Genomic DNA, 18,606 nt, shown 5'->3' with positions numbered 1-18,606 from the left:
CTCCATGTATAGAGTAATGTTTGATTTTATTGCATTGACCCACTTTGGTTCCAGCAGCAGGAAGAGGAGAAGCTTCAGAAAAAAAACTCTGTGACGTCATCAGAATCATAGGATTAGGAGCAGTACGCCCCATTCATGGTGTAGTTTTTAGGAGAAGACGTGGCGTGGCCTCCTGAAACCTCCCACCTGATCGTTTCTTCACTGGAAATTCTAGTTAAATTCACACATCTGTCCCGATTGTTCTGCTAGAACTCTGGCAGCAACAGGCCGTGTCGGAGGGCGAAGATCAGCCCAGAATTCAGCAAACATTTAACAAGCAGCTCCTCCGTGCATGGACATCAAAGAATGATAATGAAAATGTAAAATAACACATTTTAGAGCTGCTATTATAATATTGTAATACCACAAAACCATAATATTTTTTCCAGAGGTTATCGTACCGTAATAATTTCATGCCAGCCCATGCCTACTGCTAACTGAACAACTGCTGTGGCTTCCAGGACTGGAGTTCATTATTGTTCAATTGTCCATTTCACTGTTTTGTTGGGTTCTACAGGATATTTAATCCTCCAAACTGCTTGTGTACAAACAGACCACAGGCTCCTGTGCTGGATTACGTCTTCATCTATTGTTATTGTAAAACTTAAACCTTATCAGGGAGGCATTAGTGAACAATAACTCAGGCTGAACTCTTAGGTTATTATATTCCTGATGATCAGGTGGTTCCCTGTCTTGGTCATTTTCGTCTACATTGCTAGTTTTTTTTTAAATAATTGCCCAAAGCAAATACTTATAGACATTCACAGCCAAACCAGACCGATTATTGCACAACAGCTGTCAGTGGGCTGGGATCAATATGGTGCCTCATACAGCTGACTGAGTCCCTGTTATTTTTAGACAGATTGCTTGGTCCATAAAGCCTCAGGGATCAATTATCGATTGAACTGAACTCTAGAGAGAAAATTGATACAACTCAGAGTATTTATTTTGTTATAGTTTTTTTCCCATCTTGACAGCTCTTTCATTAGATAACCTTTAGAGGAGTGTGATATCTCCCTCCTTAAAAAAAAGTATTAGTTCAACTGGCAGATTATTTCACTTATGGGAAAAATATCTTGTTAAAAGTATAATCTGTCAGTGGAAGTAGTAGTTTTTTAAAATTAATATTAAGGAATCATTTACTTTAAAAAGCTCCTATCTTGCTGAAATGTTACTTGTAAGTTAGTCTTGTCTTAAAAAACTAGACCAAAAATACTTGGTCAGAGTTTGTGTTTTCGCAGTGGATTTATTACATGTTAACAGATCAAGAAAAGAAAAAAAAGCAATTGGCTGAGTTTTATTTTGGAATATCAGAATGCCACACTTTTCAAACATTTATAATGAAAAATTGTTCAAAAATTCTTTCTTCTTAAACTTTACAATTATGTTCATTAAAATTCAAACAAAATACGCTGAAGTTTGTGTTTATAAGGCAACAAAAAGGAAAAAAAACGTTTAAAATCAGTGTAAAAGCTGTGGTGTGTCGCTCAGCTGCTCCTCTGTGAGGGCAGCCAGTAAATGCAGGGAACCGCTTTAGTGTTGCCAAACATGTCGTCCAGCAGCTTTGCAGAAGAATCCTCGGCTATTTTAAGAGGGAAAAAAAACCACAGAAAAAAAGACAGAAGTTCAACAAGAATTTATCATCGATCACACCGTATCCAGGTAAAGGATCTAACATGAGTCGTTGTTCTGACCACCTGTGCTGCCTCGTCGTTTCCTACCGCAGCACGGATAAATGGCTAAGTCGGTGTAAGATGTTTACAAAACGAAAACTATAGCAGGCAGTGTTAATGTTAAATATTATCATTTCTGATCACTCATTTCTTTATGTGACGAGACTGAAGTGGAAGCTTAGAAGTTATGCTTAGCATAGCACTGGAACAATTTACAGGACAAAAACACAAAAACATCACTTCCTTCATCAGAATATCCTACCCGTTTAAAATGAAAAGCTATCGCAGATGTTTGCACTAATCCTTTTATGAGAACTCTATATTCAAGAAAGAATTTGATGTAAATTGTACGTTTTGTGATTCATATCCTTAAACTGTTGTCCACCTGTTTTGCCGCTGTCCCTTTGTTGATGCTTTTTGGCAGAATCGGTGTGACTTCATCCACAACAACATAGAAGCACAATCCGTTATGGGAAGATGTCTTACTTGGCCTCACTAAAAGCAATTCAGAGTTTCTCATAAATCATTTATTGTCATTAGCTAAATATCATATTCATTGTTCCAGGTAGAGAAAGCCATGCCTTGCTGCATTTTACAATGAAGTGAAGTTTTATATCCCGACTATGAAAGACTCTGACAAAAAATAGCTATTAAAACAATTGAAATCTGTCCTGCTTTGAATGTACAGTTGGGAACCGAAGCCCCTTAGCTTTTTCTTGAATACTGTTTATCTGTATTTATCTGTATTAGTTTTTCTGGAGGCATAACAAATGTTTCACTCTGTCGTTATACAGTGTATCTGCGAATAAAGTTTAAAAAAAAAACATCCTCCCCCCCACCCAGCAACAGACTTCTTGTGACTTTGATTTGAAGCAGTGATGTCACTCATCCTGTCTGTGACATCACTGGTCACTGTCTCTGTATTCCCAGATTCCACAGAAAAATTCATTTGCGGTTTTAGGTTCGACACAGAGAGATAAGTATCATGGCACAGAAGGAATTTTTTTTTGCAGAAATAAAGAACACTGCAACAGGAGGAAACGGTTTCCTGTTGGCAGGAATAGAGATTTTTGAGAGCAGCTGCATGAAGTATCAGCATGAAAACGAGCAGCTTAAAGACATGGTGGCAACGTTGAGGAGAAAAATCGAGCGTCTCCAACTTAGTCAGAACACCGACGATGTGAGAAACTATCAAACTGTCAACGAGATGCTTCGAAGTCGCAAAGAACATTATAAACAACAAATCAGACGTCTCCATTCAGATTTGGACAAAGCCAGGAAAACCTTACAAAGACTACAAACTGACTACAAGGCCATAGTGAGAACCAATGTGCTCCTGGAACGGACACACAAAACTATAAAAGAAAACATACAGGATTTGCTGAGAGAGAAGACAGAAAAGATTGAATGGCTGGAAAGAGAAAATGATGAATTAAACAAAGAGATAGTTGTTTTGAACGTGAAGCTGGACAGACATAAATCCAGGATGGTAAAAGAATCAGAGGATGAGATGCTGTTGCTGGAAGAAACGCCAACGACCACCATCTTTCAGAGAATTGGGCACGCCTTCCTGGACCTGTACGAGTCGGCAACAATACAAAACTGGTTGCCGTCATGGCCCTTTTAATTTCTAAAGTCTTCTGTGTCCGTTCCAGGAGCACATTAGTTCTCACCGTGGCCTGATTCAATTAGTATGATTGCTTCATTATTGTCACTCAAGCATGTTTCTGTCAGAAACATAACAATGATGTTAAACACAGTGATGAAATCATTAATTAATAGAGCTTCAGCACAGAGAAGTCTGGTATTTTAAAGAGCTAGTTTAAGTGCCTTTGAGGCCAAAAGTTCTTCAGTCTGAGGTTCCTTTAGGCAGGGGAACAGTCTGAGGTTTGAATTAGGACAGTTGTATTTTATATTTCTGGTTTTTGTAAATTTTCTTGTAGTTATCCGGACGGGTAATGTCCTGTTTTGCAGTGCCGGGGGGCCAGACACATTCTGGAGGAAGATATGTGTAAAGATAAAATCTGGACCCCGGCCTCAGACCTCAGAAACGCAGAGTGGTGGATCCTCTGGGAAGTCAGAGGCAGGTGACTTAAATGAAGTGAGGTCTGCTACGTGAGCGCTAAGGAGAGACGTCCCAAGTAAAACCTGTTGATTCATTCCATCTGTAAATTTAAGAAACTCCGGTCCAGAAGACATTTCTTCATAGGTATCTTGTGAATCCTGTGAATGAGTGGGTGAGCAGAGAGGGGAGGGTAGGGGGGAAGGAAGAAGGGAACCAGAGGCTCAGGCTGGAGTGAAGAAAATCTGTTTTTCAGTGGGATTCCCACAGAGTCAGAATGTTTTGAGGCCCGGGCTGGTAGCTCTGTCTTTGGGAGCGGGGTCGGTGGAACCGTTTTGGTTGCAGCTGCTTGTTTGTTTGTTTTCCTTTGGTGGAGCAGGTGTTGAGGTTGAAGGTGGGTTTCGGCTCAGAGCCGGCCACGCTGATTCGTCCAGGTGAGGGATTTCTCCCTGTCAGTCGTCTCATCGGATCTGCGGTGTGAGACTTTTGCTTCGGCTTGGCACCCAGAGCGTTCCAGGGTGAGCTGCTTGATGCGAGGCGTACGGCCTCTTCGTTGATTTGCAGAGGTGGGGACTCGAGTCACTTGACTTGGACTCGAGTCAGACTCGAGTCGTTAAAATCACGACTTGAGACTTGACTTGAAAAAATGCTCAAAGACTCGGACTTGACTTTGACTTTCATGCCATTGACTTGGGACTTGACTCGACTTGAAGCTGTTTACTTGAAAAGACTTGATATTTTTTACTCAAAGTCTTAAAATTTAAAACACATTATTTATAAAGTGGCGTCATTAATTAATGTCACTCATTCCGTATCAATATGCGCAGACCGTCACTATGGTTTTCCTCTCTCCTTATGTATGTGTGTGTACGTAGCTGCAGCACAACCAATCAAATTAACAAGATTTGGACGTTTAAAAAAAACGCGGCAAAGCTACAGAGCTCAGGGAACGAAATACGAAATAACCGCTGGAATATGCTTCCGCGAGTAATTTCTTTTGGCTACGTAGGTTATGAACTTTCGACTAAAAAACGAACTGCAACTTGTAAAACATGCAAGAAGAGAATATCGGATGGAGATGCCACGACGTCCAACTTTGTCCGGCATTTGAAGCTTCACAAAGATCGGTAGGTGGCGCTTTTCTTTTGCTGTAAGATAGTTGACTTTAGCTAACTTCGTGTTAGCATGTGTACTCCGGGTTAAATTGGTGATTGTTTACCATAAATCCGGTCCTTCAAATGCCTCCACAAATAATGTGCACCGTGTTAGCTCAGGAAGCCGGCGGATAGTGAGCGGGGCTCCGGAACAGAAAGCAGATTCTGGACCTGAACACAGGGAACAGAGTCTCTCTGTCCCATCATGATGATGAGCCGGGTCTAGTATCATCTAAGGATGGTTGGTGTATTTGAAGACATCTACGTTGGGAAATTATATTGACAATATATTGTTTTGACAGGTCAGAGAAAAGAGGAAAAAACTGCTGTTATGGTTCTTTGTATTGTGCTGTGGAAATGTCAGCATTTTCCTCTTTTTTTATTGAATATCAAGTTTAACAGAACTGGGCAATAAAGTGGTCCAATTTAAAAATGTTTTTTATACTTTGTGTTCAGTGTTAAGGAAATATGATTATTTTTAATGCTTAATACAGTTAATCTTAAAAGATATATGGAACACTCTTATTTTGAACAGGTTTGTGTTAAGCATTTAAAACTAAACCAGATGGGTAAGTATTCAGAGACACAGGAACCAAATGCAGATTAAGGGAGATCTCTCAATGGGACCCCCACTGTGAGGCCGGGCCACAGGCGAAGCCATAAAATTAGCATTTTCCTTGGGAGACAGGGACGTTAGATTTCTCAGGTATCTGTGAGGTCTTATCTCAGGATCGTTCTGTACTCAGAATGACCGTGGGAGCCACGGGGGGTCAGAGCGGTCAGAGCGCAGCAATCAGCTATCCGCTCTTTTGTTTTGGTAGAAGGCAGATGGTCCTTTGATCTTTGCGTAGATTGAGGGGAGTGTCCAAGTTTCTCTGGGAGTTTCCAGTTGGCCAACAAGAGGAACGCCTAGAATGCATAAATTAAATAGGAAAACACCCACTCAGTATAAAATTTAGTGTCATCACTAAATTGTCAGAAAGTTGCCATCTTTTTGCTTTTTTGCATTGGCTCTCTCTCCAAAGACGTCTTTGCTGTTTGTCTTTGTTTCGTGTTTGTTTTGTCTCCCCTTGTGTGTCTTTATTTTATGAGAAAAATGCATATCTCTGTTCCTCTGCAGCTTTGTTGTCGATTGCTTTGTATGAGATTAAACTCTGTGATCTGTGACGTCAACGCGCAGTGTGGTGGTTCCACTTTCTAGCGGCTGCCCTGCCCGCTGAGAGGACCCGGGTTTTAAGGAAGAAGACGAGCCAAACGATTTGTCTAAAGTTTTTAATAATTATTCTTCCTTTACATCAGCTACACATGTTCTATCATTTGAGATAAATACTATTAAGGAGGAAATTTATTAGGTTAGCTTAAGATTTGGAAAAAGCATGGCTCTCTTTTCCTCCTGTTAGCCCGGGTCCCGAGCGGATGTCGTCACGGTTGGAGGACAGACGGCGAGGCTCGATGACGTCACAGAGATACAGAGTTTAATTCAATAGAAAACACCGTATGAATTTAACAAGAAACTTCAGAGTACAAAGAAGTACATTCTTTACCTGAGACAAAAGAATTAAAAGAAAAGAACAAAGGCGCCTTTGGAGACAGCTGGTTGCTTAAAAGCAAAACAGGGCAGTTGTCTGAATTTTTATTGTTGCGCATTCCCTTTTCTAGTGAAGGCGTTTCTCTTTGTTAATATATGCAAATAGGGCGTACCTCTGTTTTGACCAACCAAGAGCTACCTTGGAAAAAACTTAGACCTTCCCCTGAGTTTTAATGACAAATATCAAGAGTCATTTTAGTTATTAAAGTTATAAGTTATTTTCACAAAACCTATCTTGCTCCTCTGCAGTCAGCTTCTCCAAAGATTTGAATTTTTGCCTTATCACAAACAATAATGAGATAGAAGTCTTTTCCAACCTGTGAAACATAACATTCAAATCATTCCCTTTTGATTCCGATATTGTCATAGTTAGTACATTTTCAAATACATTCCATTTACTTGATTAGTACTTGTAACTTGGGTAATATATTTTAATCTAACACACTATTGCTACCAATATTAAAAAGGTGTATCAGAAATTAAACCTTAAGTGTTTCCAAGATTCCTAAGCTGTGATCAACTCCAGATGCAACTCTGAGCTCCTGGGAAACCCCCGACCTCTGACCTGTGAGCCGGGGAAGATATTCTTTATGGCCTACTAATTTAAAGCCTTTCAAGAGCATAGTGTTTTATGGCTGCTCTAAGTTACAGCCCTGCCAGGAGAATGTTTATCTCTGATTTTTTTACCTTGCATCAGCTTGTCCAAATAGGAATGTTGATCTACTTAAACGCACATGGCATTAGCTTAACTATATTAAACAATCAAAAATAGCCATATTTCCTTAACAATACATATTTTAAAACGAACAAATGGTCTATTATTGGAATTTTATGTATAATTGCAAATTATAAAAAAAATATAAAATAAAAACGACTCGAAATGACTTGAAATTAAAGGTTCCTGACTTGAGACTTGACTCGACTTTTGCCTGTCTTTACTTGAGACTTGACTCGGACTTGAGGACAGAGACTTGAGACTTACTTGAGACTTGCAACACAGTGACTTGGTCACACCTCTGTTGATTTGAGGAAGAGTTGTCTGATTTCCACAGGTAGCGTTGATCTCAAAGTTCACCTCCAGCAGTTGAATCTTCATTTCTATAGACTGAAGTCGTTTTATAATACTGCTAATGTCCCTTGGGTCGGCTGGAGGCATTTTGCCCTGGTTCAACTTGGAGATGAAGAAAAGTAAGGTAAAAAAAATAAAAGTAAAAGTAAGAAAATCCCCCAGTCCTTAGGTTTGAACTAATCCAGTTATGATGTTGAAAATGTAAATATAACTATAAAAAGGCAAAGGAGGCGGGAACCACGGAGGTGGTCCGGCGGCCGTCTGCGGGCCGTCCGCGGCGCTGGAGGCAACAACGAGGAGTCTCTGGAGGAACGAGGAGTCTCTGGAGGAACGCGGGAGGAACACTGGGAGTCTCGGTCTCTGGTGCGCCGGCTGGTGAGCCGGCTGAAACGGGTTCGGGCTGATTCGGCCTGGGGTGCGCCGGCTGGAACTGCGGCTGGAACGCCGGCTGATTCGGGCGCAGCGGCGAGAGGCGGAGAGGCAGTGGCTGTGAAAAGTTGCTGGTCCCGGAGATGGAGCTGGATCTGCGCTGGCGGCAGTGGCGCAAAAAGTGGGTATGCAGGGCATGCAACGCATAGGGGCGCTGCACTAGAGGGGGCGCCAAAACCCCGTCTCGAAAAATGTTTTTTTCTTGTTGGCATTTTCTATAATTAACAGAATGAAATGATCAATAACAGGGGAACAGCACTGATTAGGCGCCCCTCTGCTCCTCCCATGCAGGTGGCTGTGCACGCACCCCTAAGAGTACGCAGGCGCGTTATTTATTTTTTATTTTAGACTACCACTCGTAGTGCACTTGACAAAATGGAGCGGCAGAAAAAAAAGCTGTCCGGGGCGCAAAACAGAAAAAGTAAAAGGGAGAAGGATAAAGATGTTGGCGGGATGAAAAAAAGCCTTTCAATGTGGTTGAAAGATAGTAGGTAAGTACCGTCAGTGTATTAGCAGGACAGGAGGCTTGTAAATAATCAAGTTAGCTAAAGCTAGCAGCTAGCCTAATACGGAATCGTCCCATATTTGCTGTTAAAAGTTGCCTCCCCTATTAAACCATTAAGGGACGCGATTTGTTTTGTATTTCTATGAATATCTGATACATAAACCTGTCACAGACACATAACCGCGCACTAAGTAAGAATGACCGAAATAAAACTCAGGAAATATTAACACAGGAAAGCTAAAGCTGCTGTGGCGGCAGTGCCCAGCTATGGTCCAACACTTAGCCCTCCTGGGTGCATTTTTTTCACTCATATGTATTATGGATTCTTTAATTAAAGATGAGTTGTTCAAGTTCATGTGTGTATCAGACAAATTAGTCATCAGAGTCACTAAAGCCCTTAAACTCAAAAAGGTTGGTGACCTATTTTACCAACCTTTTTGGCAAGGGGACACTTGAGTTTAAATGTCTTATTCAATACCACTACAGTGATGTTGTGATGTATCTGATAAGTCAGATCAGATGTAATGTCCAATCAGTAACTGTTATCCAACAAGGAGTGGCCTTTACCACACAAAATGGGGGACACATTTAGGCAGTACATGGTTGTAAATGGCCCACAGAAAGTTTCTGATGGTCCATATCCAAGATCAGAGAAGAATAAGAGGTGTTTTTCCAAAGCATACTGTTTTCATTTACTGTCTAATGGAGAGAAAGTTGAACGAGATTGGTTACTGTATTCTAAAAATACAAACAGAGTCTATTGTTTTGCATGTAAGCTTTTTGGTGAAGCTAAAGTTCTTGACACATGCCTTGTGGAGGGGTATAATAACTGGCGATGTCTTTCAAAAACACTGAAGCACCATGAAACCAGTAGTTCTCACATAAATGCTTATCTGACGTGGAAAGAAATGGCATCTCGCTTACGCCTAGGTAAAACTATTGATAGTGAACTGCAGAAAACCATGGCAGCTGAAAAAGCACACTGGAGAAGTGTGTTGACTAGAGTTATCGACTGCATACTTTTCCTTGCAGAGAGAAACTTGCCACTAAGGGGGAAAAATTCTCAGTTAGGAAATCCTAAAAATGGAAATTTTCTGGGAATCCTTGAGCTCATAGCGCAATATGATGTAACACTGGCAGAGCATCTTAGAAAGGCTGCCTCCAAACAAACCACTGGATATCTGACATGGTGCACTCAGAATGAATTTTTAGATTCAATATCAGAGTGTGTTTTGAGTAAAATATCTGCCAAGATCAAGTCCTCTAAGTACTTTGCAGTGGAACTGGACTGCACACCTGATATTTCAAAGCAAGAGCAGGCCTCAGTCATCATTCGATATATGGGGGGGCGCCGAAGATATGTTCGCATCCACCTCAAAAATATGGAGTTGTGCCCCTGCGCTCAAGACTCCTTTTCCTTATCAGAAACGTGTCCATTTCGCACTTGCTAGGTATGCTATTTGACTAGCTATTTCAGAAAGGGGAGTGTGGCAAATAACATTTCAATAAATTATCATATTATATCTTATAATAACGATTAAAAAACAGAGTAGGTTTTATGATAAAAACATAATTAAAAATTTATTTCTAAAGAAAAAAACTAAGTCAGTATTTTTATTTTTACATTTTTTCTCTCGTCTTCAACGTTGTGAAGCTCCTGGTGGCCGCCCAGGGGCCGCGACCCCCTCTTGAAAAACGCTCTTAGCTCACACAGACGACTGGTATAAAAACAAACAGAAGGTGGCAGCAGTTCACTTTTGAGTCGTTTAGCCCGCAACAAACAAAACATCGAAGAATACCAGCCCTCAACAGGAAAACATGGCGTCAAGGTTACTGCTCCGCACCGCGTTCAGAGCCACAACGAGCTGCCGAGCTGCCCGGTGTCCGGCTCTGAGGCGCTGCATGTCTGCTGGAGGTGAGGACGGGACTTCGGTTAGACGTAGTTAGAAGAAATGAAATTCATGGCGGCGGGCCGCTTTCTGTTTCTTCCTTGATAGATACCGGGCTTCATAAGGAAATTGTCCATTTCTGTTAATATCGTTCCATCTAGTTTGCTTCTCTTTCTAAAAAGCCACATCGTTTAATTATCAGAACAAGTAGGAACTTGTGTTTATTTCGGCTAGCTTTGAAAATAATGAAATAGGTTTTCAAATAGTATTTTGGTTTCATGAGAAACGTCACATTGAATGCAGAGTAAAAAGCTGATGGCTGGTGCTCAACATATTGCAACTATATTTCCAGAAAATATTGTTGTAATATGTATTTGAGAGAACAGATAATGAAATTTTAGGGGTATATTGTGACGACTAAAATGGTCAGAACTCGTTTACAAAGTTTTACAAAACCGGCAATAGATACACTGTCAACAGTATCAGTTGTTTTAAATATTAAACTGCCCTTCCTTGTCTTACTGTTGGCATTTATATATTTCTAATGTCTGTTTTTGTTACTTCTGTTGTCTTAAATATGGTGTGCTGCTGCCTTTCTTGCCCAGGTCAGTCTTCTGAAAGAGGTTTTGATCTCAGTGGGGTTTTTTTATCTGCTTAAATAAATGTCATTTAGTTGGAACACAGAAACAGAATTTGTTACTTTTAAGGTCTCTGACTTTTTAGGGCAGAATTCCTCATTTTTACTTGAATCATAGTAATTAAAATGTAGCATTACATTTACCGAACAAAAAAACAGCAACTGTTGAATGATCTCATTAATGTTGTCACCATCACTGCATGTTACTAAAATGAATGCTACCTGAGCTACATAAGTGAATAATTTGCTGCTCCACCAGGCATTCCCACTGATGAGGAGCAGGCCACGGGACTGGAGAAGGCCATCATGAAGGCCATGAAGGAGGGAACAGTGAGTGTTACAATCAGCAGTGCGGAAACATGACATAAAAAAACCAGACAAATTTTACAAATATTCTGTGGGGTTCTGCATGTGTAGAGTCAGCTGTATGAATCTGCAGCAGAGGCTCTGATTGATAAAACATGAACAAAAACGAGTTCTTTTACATTTTCACATTATCATCATCTTCCTCTTCTCCTTGCAGGATCCTTACAACATGATGAAGCCAAAGAGCTACGCTGGCTCCAAGTCGGACCCCCACCTGGTTCCCTCCATCACCAACAAGAGGGTTGTGGGCTGTATCTGTAAGTCCTCCTGTAGCGGCTCGCTGTGGGGAGCGATTGCACATACGCTCATAACGATGTCTGCCTTCATCCTCTGTGCAGGTGAGGAAGACAACACCGCCATCATCTGGTTCTGGCTTCATGAGGGCGAGCCCCAGCGCTGCCCCTCCTGTGGTGCCCACTACAAACTGGTGCCTCATGAGCTGCCCCACTAGCCTCCAGCCCTGTAACCTGTACAGATGTGTGTGTTTACGCCTTCAGCACTCATCTGTACCTTTTTTTGTTTAGCTTTTTTTGTTGCAGTATTCATTCCTCCTTCAGAACAAGAAGAGTGAGATTATCCGCGCCCTGCAGGATGTTTCCAGCTCGGTGTACTTCCTGGTCCGCTCGTCTTGTTCTGTTGTTCTACTTGATCTACCTGCTGACCTCATCAGTCTTTGCTTTACATGTTACATTTCCACACAGATACACTGTGTTTGGAAGACTCAGGCAGTTTACTCTGGTTTGTGTACTGTACGCTGTCAAAATGGGTCCACTTTACTGCTGTTATTCCACCAATAAACATTAACAATTCCTTTTCATGGATGTCTCTTTGGCACTAATATATTACATGTTTTATCTGATAAATATGTTACAGTTAATGGTACACATGCACAAACATGACAGGAAGAATTGATAGCTGCACTGTGAAGCCAGGAGTAAAAATGTGCATATTAGAAAATTCCTCAATCATTCTACAATCAGATTTTACTGTCAAACTATTATAATAAAATGGATTCAAAGTCGTCTTGTCAACCAACACATTTGTCGACAAGACGGAGTAGTTGGGTTTTGGACTTTGTTTGAAGATGTGAGATCTGTTATGGTTTTCCACAAGCTTCACTCAGAGCAGCTTTCATTTCACTCAGTTCTCTTAACAAAGAGATGGTAAGACAAGATATCAGTTTCTGCCATTAACCTGTTTCTTGCAGAATTGTTTAAATTCCATTGCATTGGAGGAGTTTTGAACATGTTTAAGGTAGCCTATATACCATAATGATCTTAAAAAGTATACTGATGGATGTAGCAATACAAATTCTATAATTTATTCCAGATTTTGAATTATGTTTGCTGAAACAATAATCAATTATCTGCATTTACAACAGCGACAATCATTAGCCTGCAGTGGGTGGAGTAAGATGGGGTGAAACAGTGCACAGATTCAAAGGCAGCCATAGAAAACTTGAAAGTTACAGGAAATAACAGAAGATCTTTCAGAAATACAATTTATTCCTGGGCAGAATAGATAGTTCTGTTGGATTATTCAAAGTGAAACATAAAAAAAACAAAAAACTTGCAAAACAATGAATGTAAAGAAGCTATTAAAGTTAGGAATAAAGCATGTAGAATGTTAAAATTAAATCATTCATTTGATAATTTAATATTATATAAAAAAGCACAGTAAGAGAATAGTTAAATTATCTAAAAAGAATTATTGGAGGCGTTTTTGTTGTACAATTGGAACAGAAGTTAAAGTAAACGAGATCTGGGGAATGATTAGAAAGATGGGAGGAATTCGAAGGGATTTTTCTTTACCTATAATTAAAGATAACCAATGTGAAGCTAAAACAAACAAGGAAAAGCAGAGATGTTTGCTAGGTCCTTTGTGAAAGTGCATAGTTCTCAAAATTTATCAAATGAAGAATTATCATGGAGATTGAAAATGATTGATGATAATAAAGAGATTTTAAATAGGAAAGAGCTAGATGGATGTGTTTTAGATAAAGATTTTACATTGTTTGAAATGAATAGAGCTTTGATTGGAGTTAATACATCTCCAGGTAAAGATGCTATAGGATGATTGAACAGTTATCAGATGTTGCTAAAGGAGTAGTGGGATAAATTATTCAGATATTTATGCTATACAAAATGGAACTCCACAAGGTAGTGTATGTAGTCCATTGCTTTTTAATATAATGATTAATGATATTTTTGATAATATAGATTTTAGAATTAGCAAAGCATTACGGTATATGCAGATGACGGGGCATTATGGGTGAGAGGAGGCAATATTAGTAATTTAAAAAATAGAATGCAATCAGCAATTAATAGGATTGAAAGATGGTCACATGAATGGGGGTTTCATTTGTCTGTTGAGACACAAGTAATATGTTTTTCAAGGAAAAGGGTTAATCCTACAGTAGATCTTAGACTATATGGGCATAAATTGAAGCAGGTAAATATCGTAAGGTACCCAGGAGTATGGTTTGATGTAAAACTTTCATTTAAGATGCATATACAAAAGATTATTGATAAATGTAAAAAAGGTATTAATATTTTGAGATGTTTGTTAGGGAATGATTGGGGGGCGACAAGCACATCTTTGAAAAGATTGTATGATGTTTTAATTCGATCTGTGTTGGACTCTGGATGTATTGTTTATAAGTCAGCTGCAGATTCTTTGTTATTAGATTTAGATAGAATCCAAGTTAAAGCGCACAGGAAATGTTGTGGTGCTTTTAGAACGTCTCCAATTCCTGCTCTTCAGGCGATAACTGGAGAAATGCCTCTGGACTTAAGGTGGATGAAACTGTCAACAAATTATTGGTTACAATTACAAGGGCATGAGGAAAATCACCTACTAAACAGGTATTCAGATAATGTTGGGAGTATGGCCATAACATTAGGAGTTTGGGATGGGAAGGAAATATTTATGCACATCATTTGGGGATAAATAATATAGCATGCTGTAAAAGTGTAATTAAATCTAAAATTGCTCCATGGTTATTTGAATCGCCAATAGTAAATTTAGAAACCACAAAATAGAAAAGTCCTGTGGAGGTATTTATCCAATTATTCAGCAGTATTTATAAATAATGTATGAAAATATGACACAAATATATACAGATGCATCAAAAGAGGAAAATGGTAAAACAGGAGTAGCAGTTTATATTCCGAAACAAAAAGATTTTAAAAAGAAGAACAACGGATAATTTATAAATTTTTTCAGCAGAGATGTTGGCAATTATTTTGGCATTACAATGGCTGCTGGAGGTGAAGCCCAGTAAGGTCGTTATCTGTTCAGATTCAATGTCTTGCTTAACCAGTATTATAAGTGGAAAATCTGAAAGCTGTCAAGATCTTTTAGATGAAGTTACTTATTTGATAAATAGTATAAAGCAACAAAAGATATGTATTCAATTCACAAGGGTTCCAGCACATAAAGGAATTGTAGGTAATGAAAAGGGAGATAAGTTGGCTAAAGAAGCAGTTAAGGCAAGAGAAATTGAATATGATGTCCCACTAAGTAGAGAAGAAATAAAAGTAATTATTAAAGATAAAATAAATAATGTATGGCAGGAGAGATGGAATTTAAAAGAAAGAGGAAAGCATTTACATAAAATACAGAAGGAGGTAATCATAAGAAATAATAGTATAATGAATGGGAGAGAGGAAATATGGATTAACAGGTTGAGGATTGGGCATACTAGTTTAAACAGTGGTTTAAAAATAATAGGGAAACATCCATCAGGTGATTGTTGTTATTGAGGGGAAACAGAAGGAGTAGAACATGTGTTAATTTATTGTAGAAAATATATATAAAAGAGAGGAAAGAACTGGAAAAGTTCATGGGGAATTCAGTAACTATGGCTAATTTATTAGGGAAGCATCAATCACATGATATAATTCAAGCACTTATTAAATATTTAAAAGATACAAAATTTGCTGAGAGAATTTAGTATGTATGTGCGTGTGAGTGTATAAGTATGTAGATAATTTAGTTATTTTAAGATTTGAAGATATATAGGAAAAATGAATTTCTGAATTACATCTCCGTCCAGTTGATGGCGGTAATACACAAAGTTTGTTGACTGCCAGAAAACGCTATAGAAGAAGAAGAAGAAGAAGAAGAAGAAGTCCATTAATCTTTACTGGGTGACAACCGTACATTGAAGGAGAAATGGCTGCAAGGTTACTGCTGCGCTCCGGGCTGAGAGCCGTGACAACCTGCCGGGCTGTCCGGGCTCCGGCTCTGAGCCGCAGCATGGCGGCTGGAGGTGAGGCCGACACGGACACAACCATTCAGATAACAGACTGAAGTGTCAGCTAGGCTAGTCCGTCTGACCGCGGAACGCTTTCTCTTCCAAGTTCTGCCAGGACACGTTCGGTTCTTGTAGTAAAAACCCGCTAAATCTCTTGGGTTGTAATAAGTTCATTTTCTGTTTGTCTGTGTTCAGCTGGTTTTGAATATCCAGATGTTCTTAAATAAAGCTAGGGGCTAACCTGCTACTTAGCATTAGGCTAACAGTGACAGCAAAGAGGTCAATCTGGGTTTAGGTGGTTCTGTTGGTCATCTGCTTTACATTTGTTTCTGTTGAGACCCAAACCCAGCTCCCAGGAAGGTGATTAGTCGGGTCTTATCCTGGGCGTTTTTATCGCTGTTCTAAACATAATAGTTTATATTTGACTCCTAGTTTCTTGTAGTTTATTCATAGTTCTGTGAAATTATGAGTGAGCGGTTCTGTGGTACATCCCGAGTTTCCTCCTTTGTCATGTTGGTGCTTCCAGGCATTCCCACTGATGAGGAGCAGGCCACTGGGCTGGAGAAGGTCATCATGAAGGCCATGAAGGAGGGAAAGGTAACATCACATTACAGCATGTAGTTATGATTTACACTTAGCATAACTAAGTGTAAAGCATAACTTTAGATGAAACTATATTCTGTGAAATAATTCCTTAGAAGAAGACTTTCCTTTAAGAGATAGATATATGTCCTACCTGCTTATTTTTCAGGTTTTGTACTGAAGAAAAACCCTCTTAAATTGATCATTCATTAGTTGTGAAGATAAAAGTTTTATTTTGGTCCTTAGTGAGATCACTTCCTGGTACAGCATTGCCAGGAAGTGGCAGTTAATCAAAGCTGATTAAAAGTTGAGTTTATAATCGTAGATTACATTTTTTTTAATAAACTGAAAAGTATCTTAAACATCTGATTTCAGTTGTCACTATATAAACATGCTAATAGGCAGGTTAAAATGTGTTAAACCCATTTTAGGAACTCAACAGTGAATCTTCAGATGTTGTCCTTGTTTTGACACTGCAGTGATATTGCATCATCTTGTTATTGGTCATCTTGTTTTACAGCAACATGCTGGTGTTGTATTTCAAATCCTGACCTACCAAGTTTATAACCATCATAGCAAGATTGCCACTGTTCAGGTTCATAAACCCAAACAGTTGAGTTATTTATTGTAATGGTCTCAGGGCCTCACAGGAAGCCCACATCACTAACTCTCCACCACCGTACTGTGAAGTTTTTTTTTGTTTGTTTGTTTTCTGGAGTTTCTGTAATTAGATTGTTGTGGCCGATGTCTGATCTCGGATTTTCGTGAGGAACAATGAAATATTTTTAGCCTCGTTTTCCTGTCTGAGTGATCATTGCTAGGATCATAGCCAGTATCACACCATGACTGAGAGAACAGTGGCTGTAACACAGTGTTTTATCTTTTTATGTTTGGCTCTCGTGTTCAAACTTTTCCCCGTTCAGCACAGAGCTGCGTCCAGCCTGACCTGGTGGAGCGTTGGCGTGGCACTGACCAGCTGCTAACGCTCAGGGCTGTTCAGGCTGAAAACGTCCAGATTCCGGTCGTGCTGAGCAATATGGTGGAAAATTTATCACGCTATAAGAATTTCGTAACAGTCAATACAGATAATTATTGATTCGTTTTTTTTTGTTTTAAATGTCTGAAACACAGCCAAGCTAGTGAGGTCGCTTCCTGTTTTCTCTCCACTGCGTTTTTCTTTATGTTTCAACGGTCATGAGGCTCTGTGATAAAACTTGAAACTGCTCCTGTGCAAGTTGTGCAACAGGTTGTTGCTAGGTAACCAAAGAGTGAGTTAGCTGATGCCACTCACTGTGAGAGGTTGAGCAACTAAAGTCTCTCCTCTGCCTACATCCCCCAGAATGCTGAGAGATTCTGGATCGAAGTTCCACATCTAGTGACATGGACCAGCTCTCTGTTATAATTTATTATTAGATTTATTATCTAGCCTCAGCTTCCAGGTGTCAGCTTATTTCTCAGTGTGTATCTCGTTGTTTCCATGGCGATACTTGTTCTTATCTTAATTAGATCATCCATTACTAAGGAAACCTCTTTATTTGTTGATGTAATGTTTGTTGTCAGGCTGTTTTCAGAACCCTGAACGCAGCTGAGACCAAACTCTTGAAGAGACCATTAGACCTACCTTCATCATCATCTTCCTCTTCTCCTTGCAGGATCCTTACAGCATGATGAAGCCAAAGAGCTACGCTGGCTCCAAGTCGGACCCCCACCTGGTTCCCTCCATCACTAACAAGAGGGTTGTGGGCTGTATCTGTAAGTCACAGTAACAGAATTATTAAATATATTTCTAACATGACAGAAACGAAGCCAGCTCTATAAAATCACAGTTCAGCTGTTCAGCAGCCTCAACTTCCAGATTTCTGCCTCATGTCTTTATTTTCTCTGTGCAGGTGAGGAAGACAACACCGCCATCATCTGGTTCTGGCTTCATGAGGGCGAGCCCCAGCGCTGCCCCTCCTGTGGTGCCCACTACAAACTGGTGCCCCATAACCTCCCCCACTAACTTAAAACAAAGTATTTTAGTAGATGTATTTACAGTACAAATTTGGCTTCTCTTTGAAATGTTAATTTTATCTCCGGACCAAGAAAACTCAAGAGTGTTTTAAGTTTTCACTGTGCTTGAAGATGCTGTCCTTTTGTTGTTTGGGCTCGGTGTATTTCCTGGTCTGATGTCGTTTATCTGGTCTGTTTTAGCACTTGATCTACCTTTTAACCTCAGCTTTGGCTTCACACGTTACATTTCCAAACAGCTCAGATGTGTTTTGGGACCTTCAGCTTCAGTTTACATTGACTGTACTGTCTGATGTTACATTCGGACCACTCCTACTGTTGAGCCAATAAAGTACTGAACTCATA

The 18,606-nt window shown here is 39.7% G+C and overlaps 2 protein-coding genes and 1 long non-coding RNA gene across 3 annotated transcripts; 2 read left to right on the top strand and 1 right to left on the bottom strand.

The window, feature by feature from the left end:
- Positions 1-4,140: 4,140 nt before the first annotated feature.
- Positions 4,141-7,821, bottom strand: LOC114149251 (uncharacterized). The gene is made up of 2 exons (XR_003596470.1): positions 7,531-7,821; positions 4,141-4,322 (listed from the first exon to the last, which is right to left on the bottom strand). It is a non-coding gene; the product is annotated as an uncharacterized LOC114149251 (long non-coding RNA).
- A 2,456-nt stretch (positions 7,822-10,277) lies between these two features.
- LOC114149925 (cytochrome c oxidase subunit 5B, mitochondrial-like) lies at positions 10,278-12,228 on the top strand. The gene is made up of 4 exons (XM_028026048.1): positions 10,278-10,434; positions 11,305-11,375; positions 11,569-11,668; positions 11,750-12,228. Exons 1-4 carry the CDS (start codon positions 10,338-10,340, stop codon positions 11,860-11,862), a joined length of 381 nt encoding a protein of 126 aa, XP_027881849.1. The 5' UTR covers positions 10,278-10,337; the 3' UTR covers positions 11,863-12,228.
- Positions 12,229-15,497: 3,269 nt separating this feature from the next.
- LOC114149926 (cytochrome c oxidase subunit 5B, mitochondrial-like) lies at positions 15,498-18,606 on the top strand. The gene is made up of 4 exons (XM_028026049.1): positions 15,498-15,684; positions 16,196-16,266; positions 17,904-18,003; positions 18,141-18,606. Exons 1-4 carry the CDS (start codon positions 15,588-15,590, stop codon positions 18,251-18,253), a joined length of 381 nt encoding a protein of 126 aa, XP_027881850.1. The 5' UTR covers positions 15,498-15,587; the 3' UTR covers positions 18,254-18,606.

Source organism: Xiphophorus couchianus, chromosome 8, assembly GCF_001444195.1.
Source record: "Xiphophorus couchianus chromosome 8, X_couchianus-1.0, whole genome shotgun sequence".
Taxonomy (NCBI): domain Eukaryota; kingdom Metazoa; phylum Chordata; class Actinopteri; order Cyprinodontiformes; family Poeciliidae; genus Xiphophorus; species Xiphophorus couchianus.
This window is presented reverse-complemented; position numbering and strand designations above follow the sequence as displayed.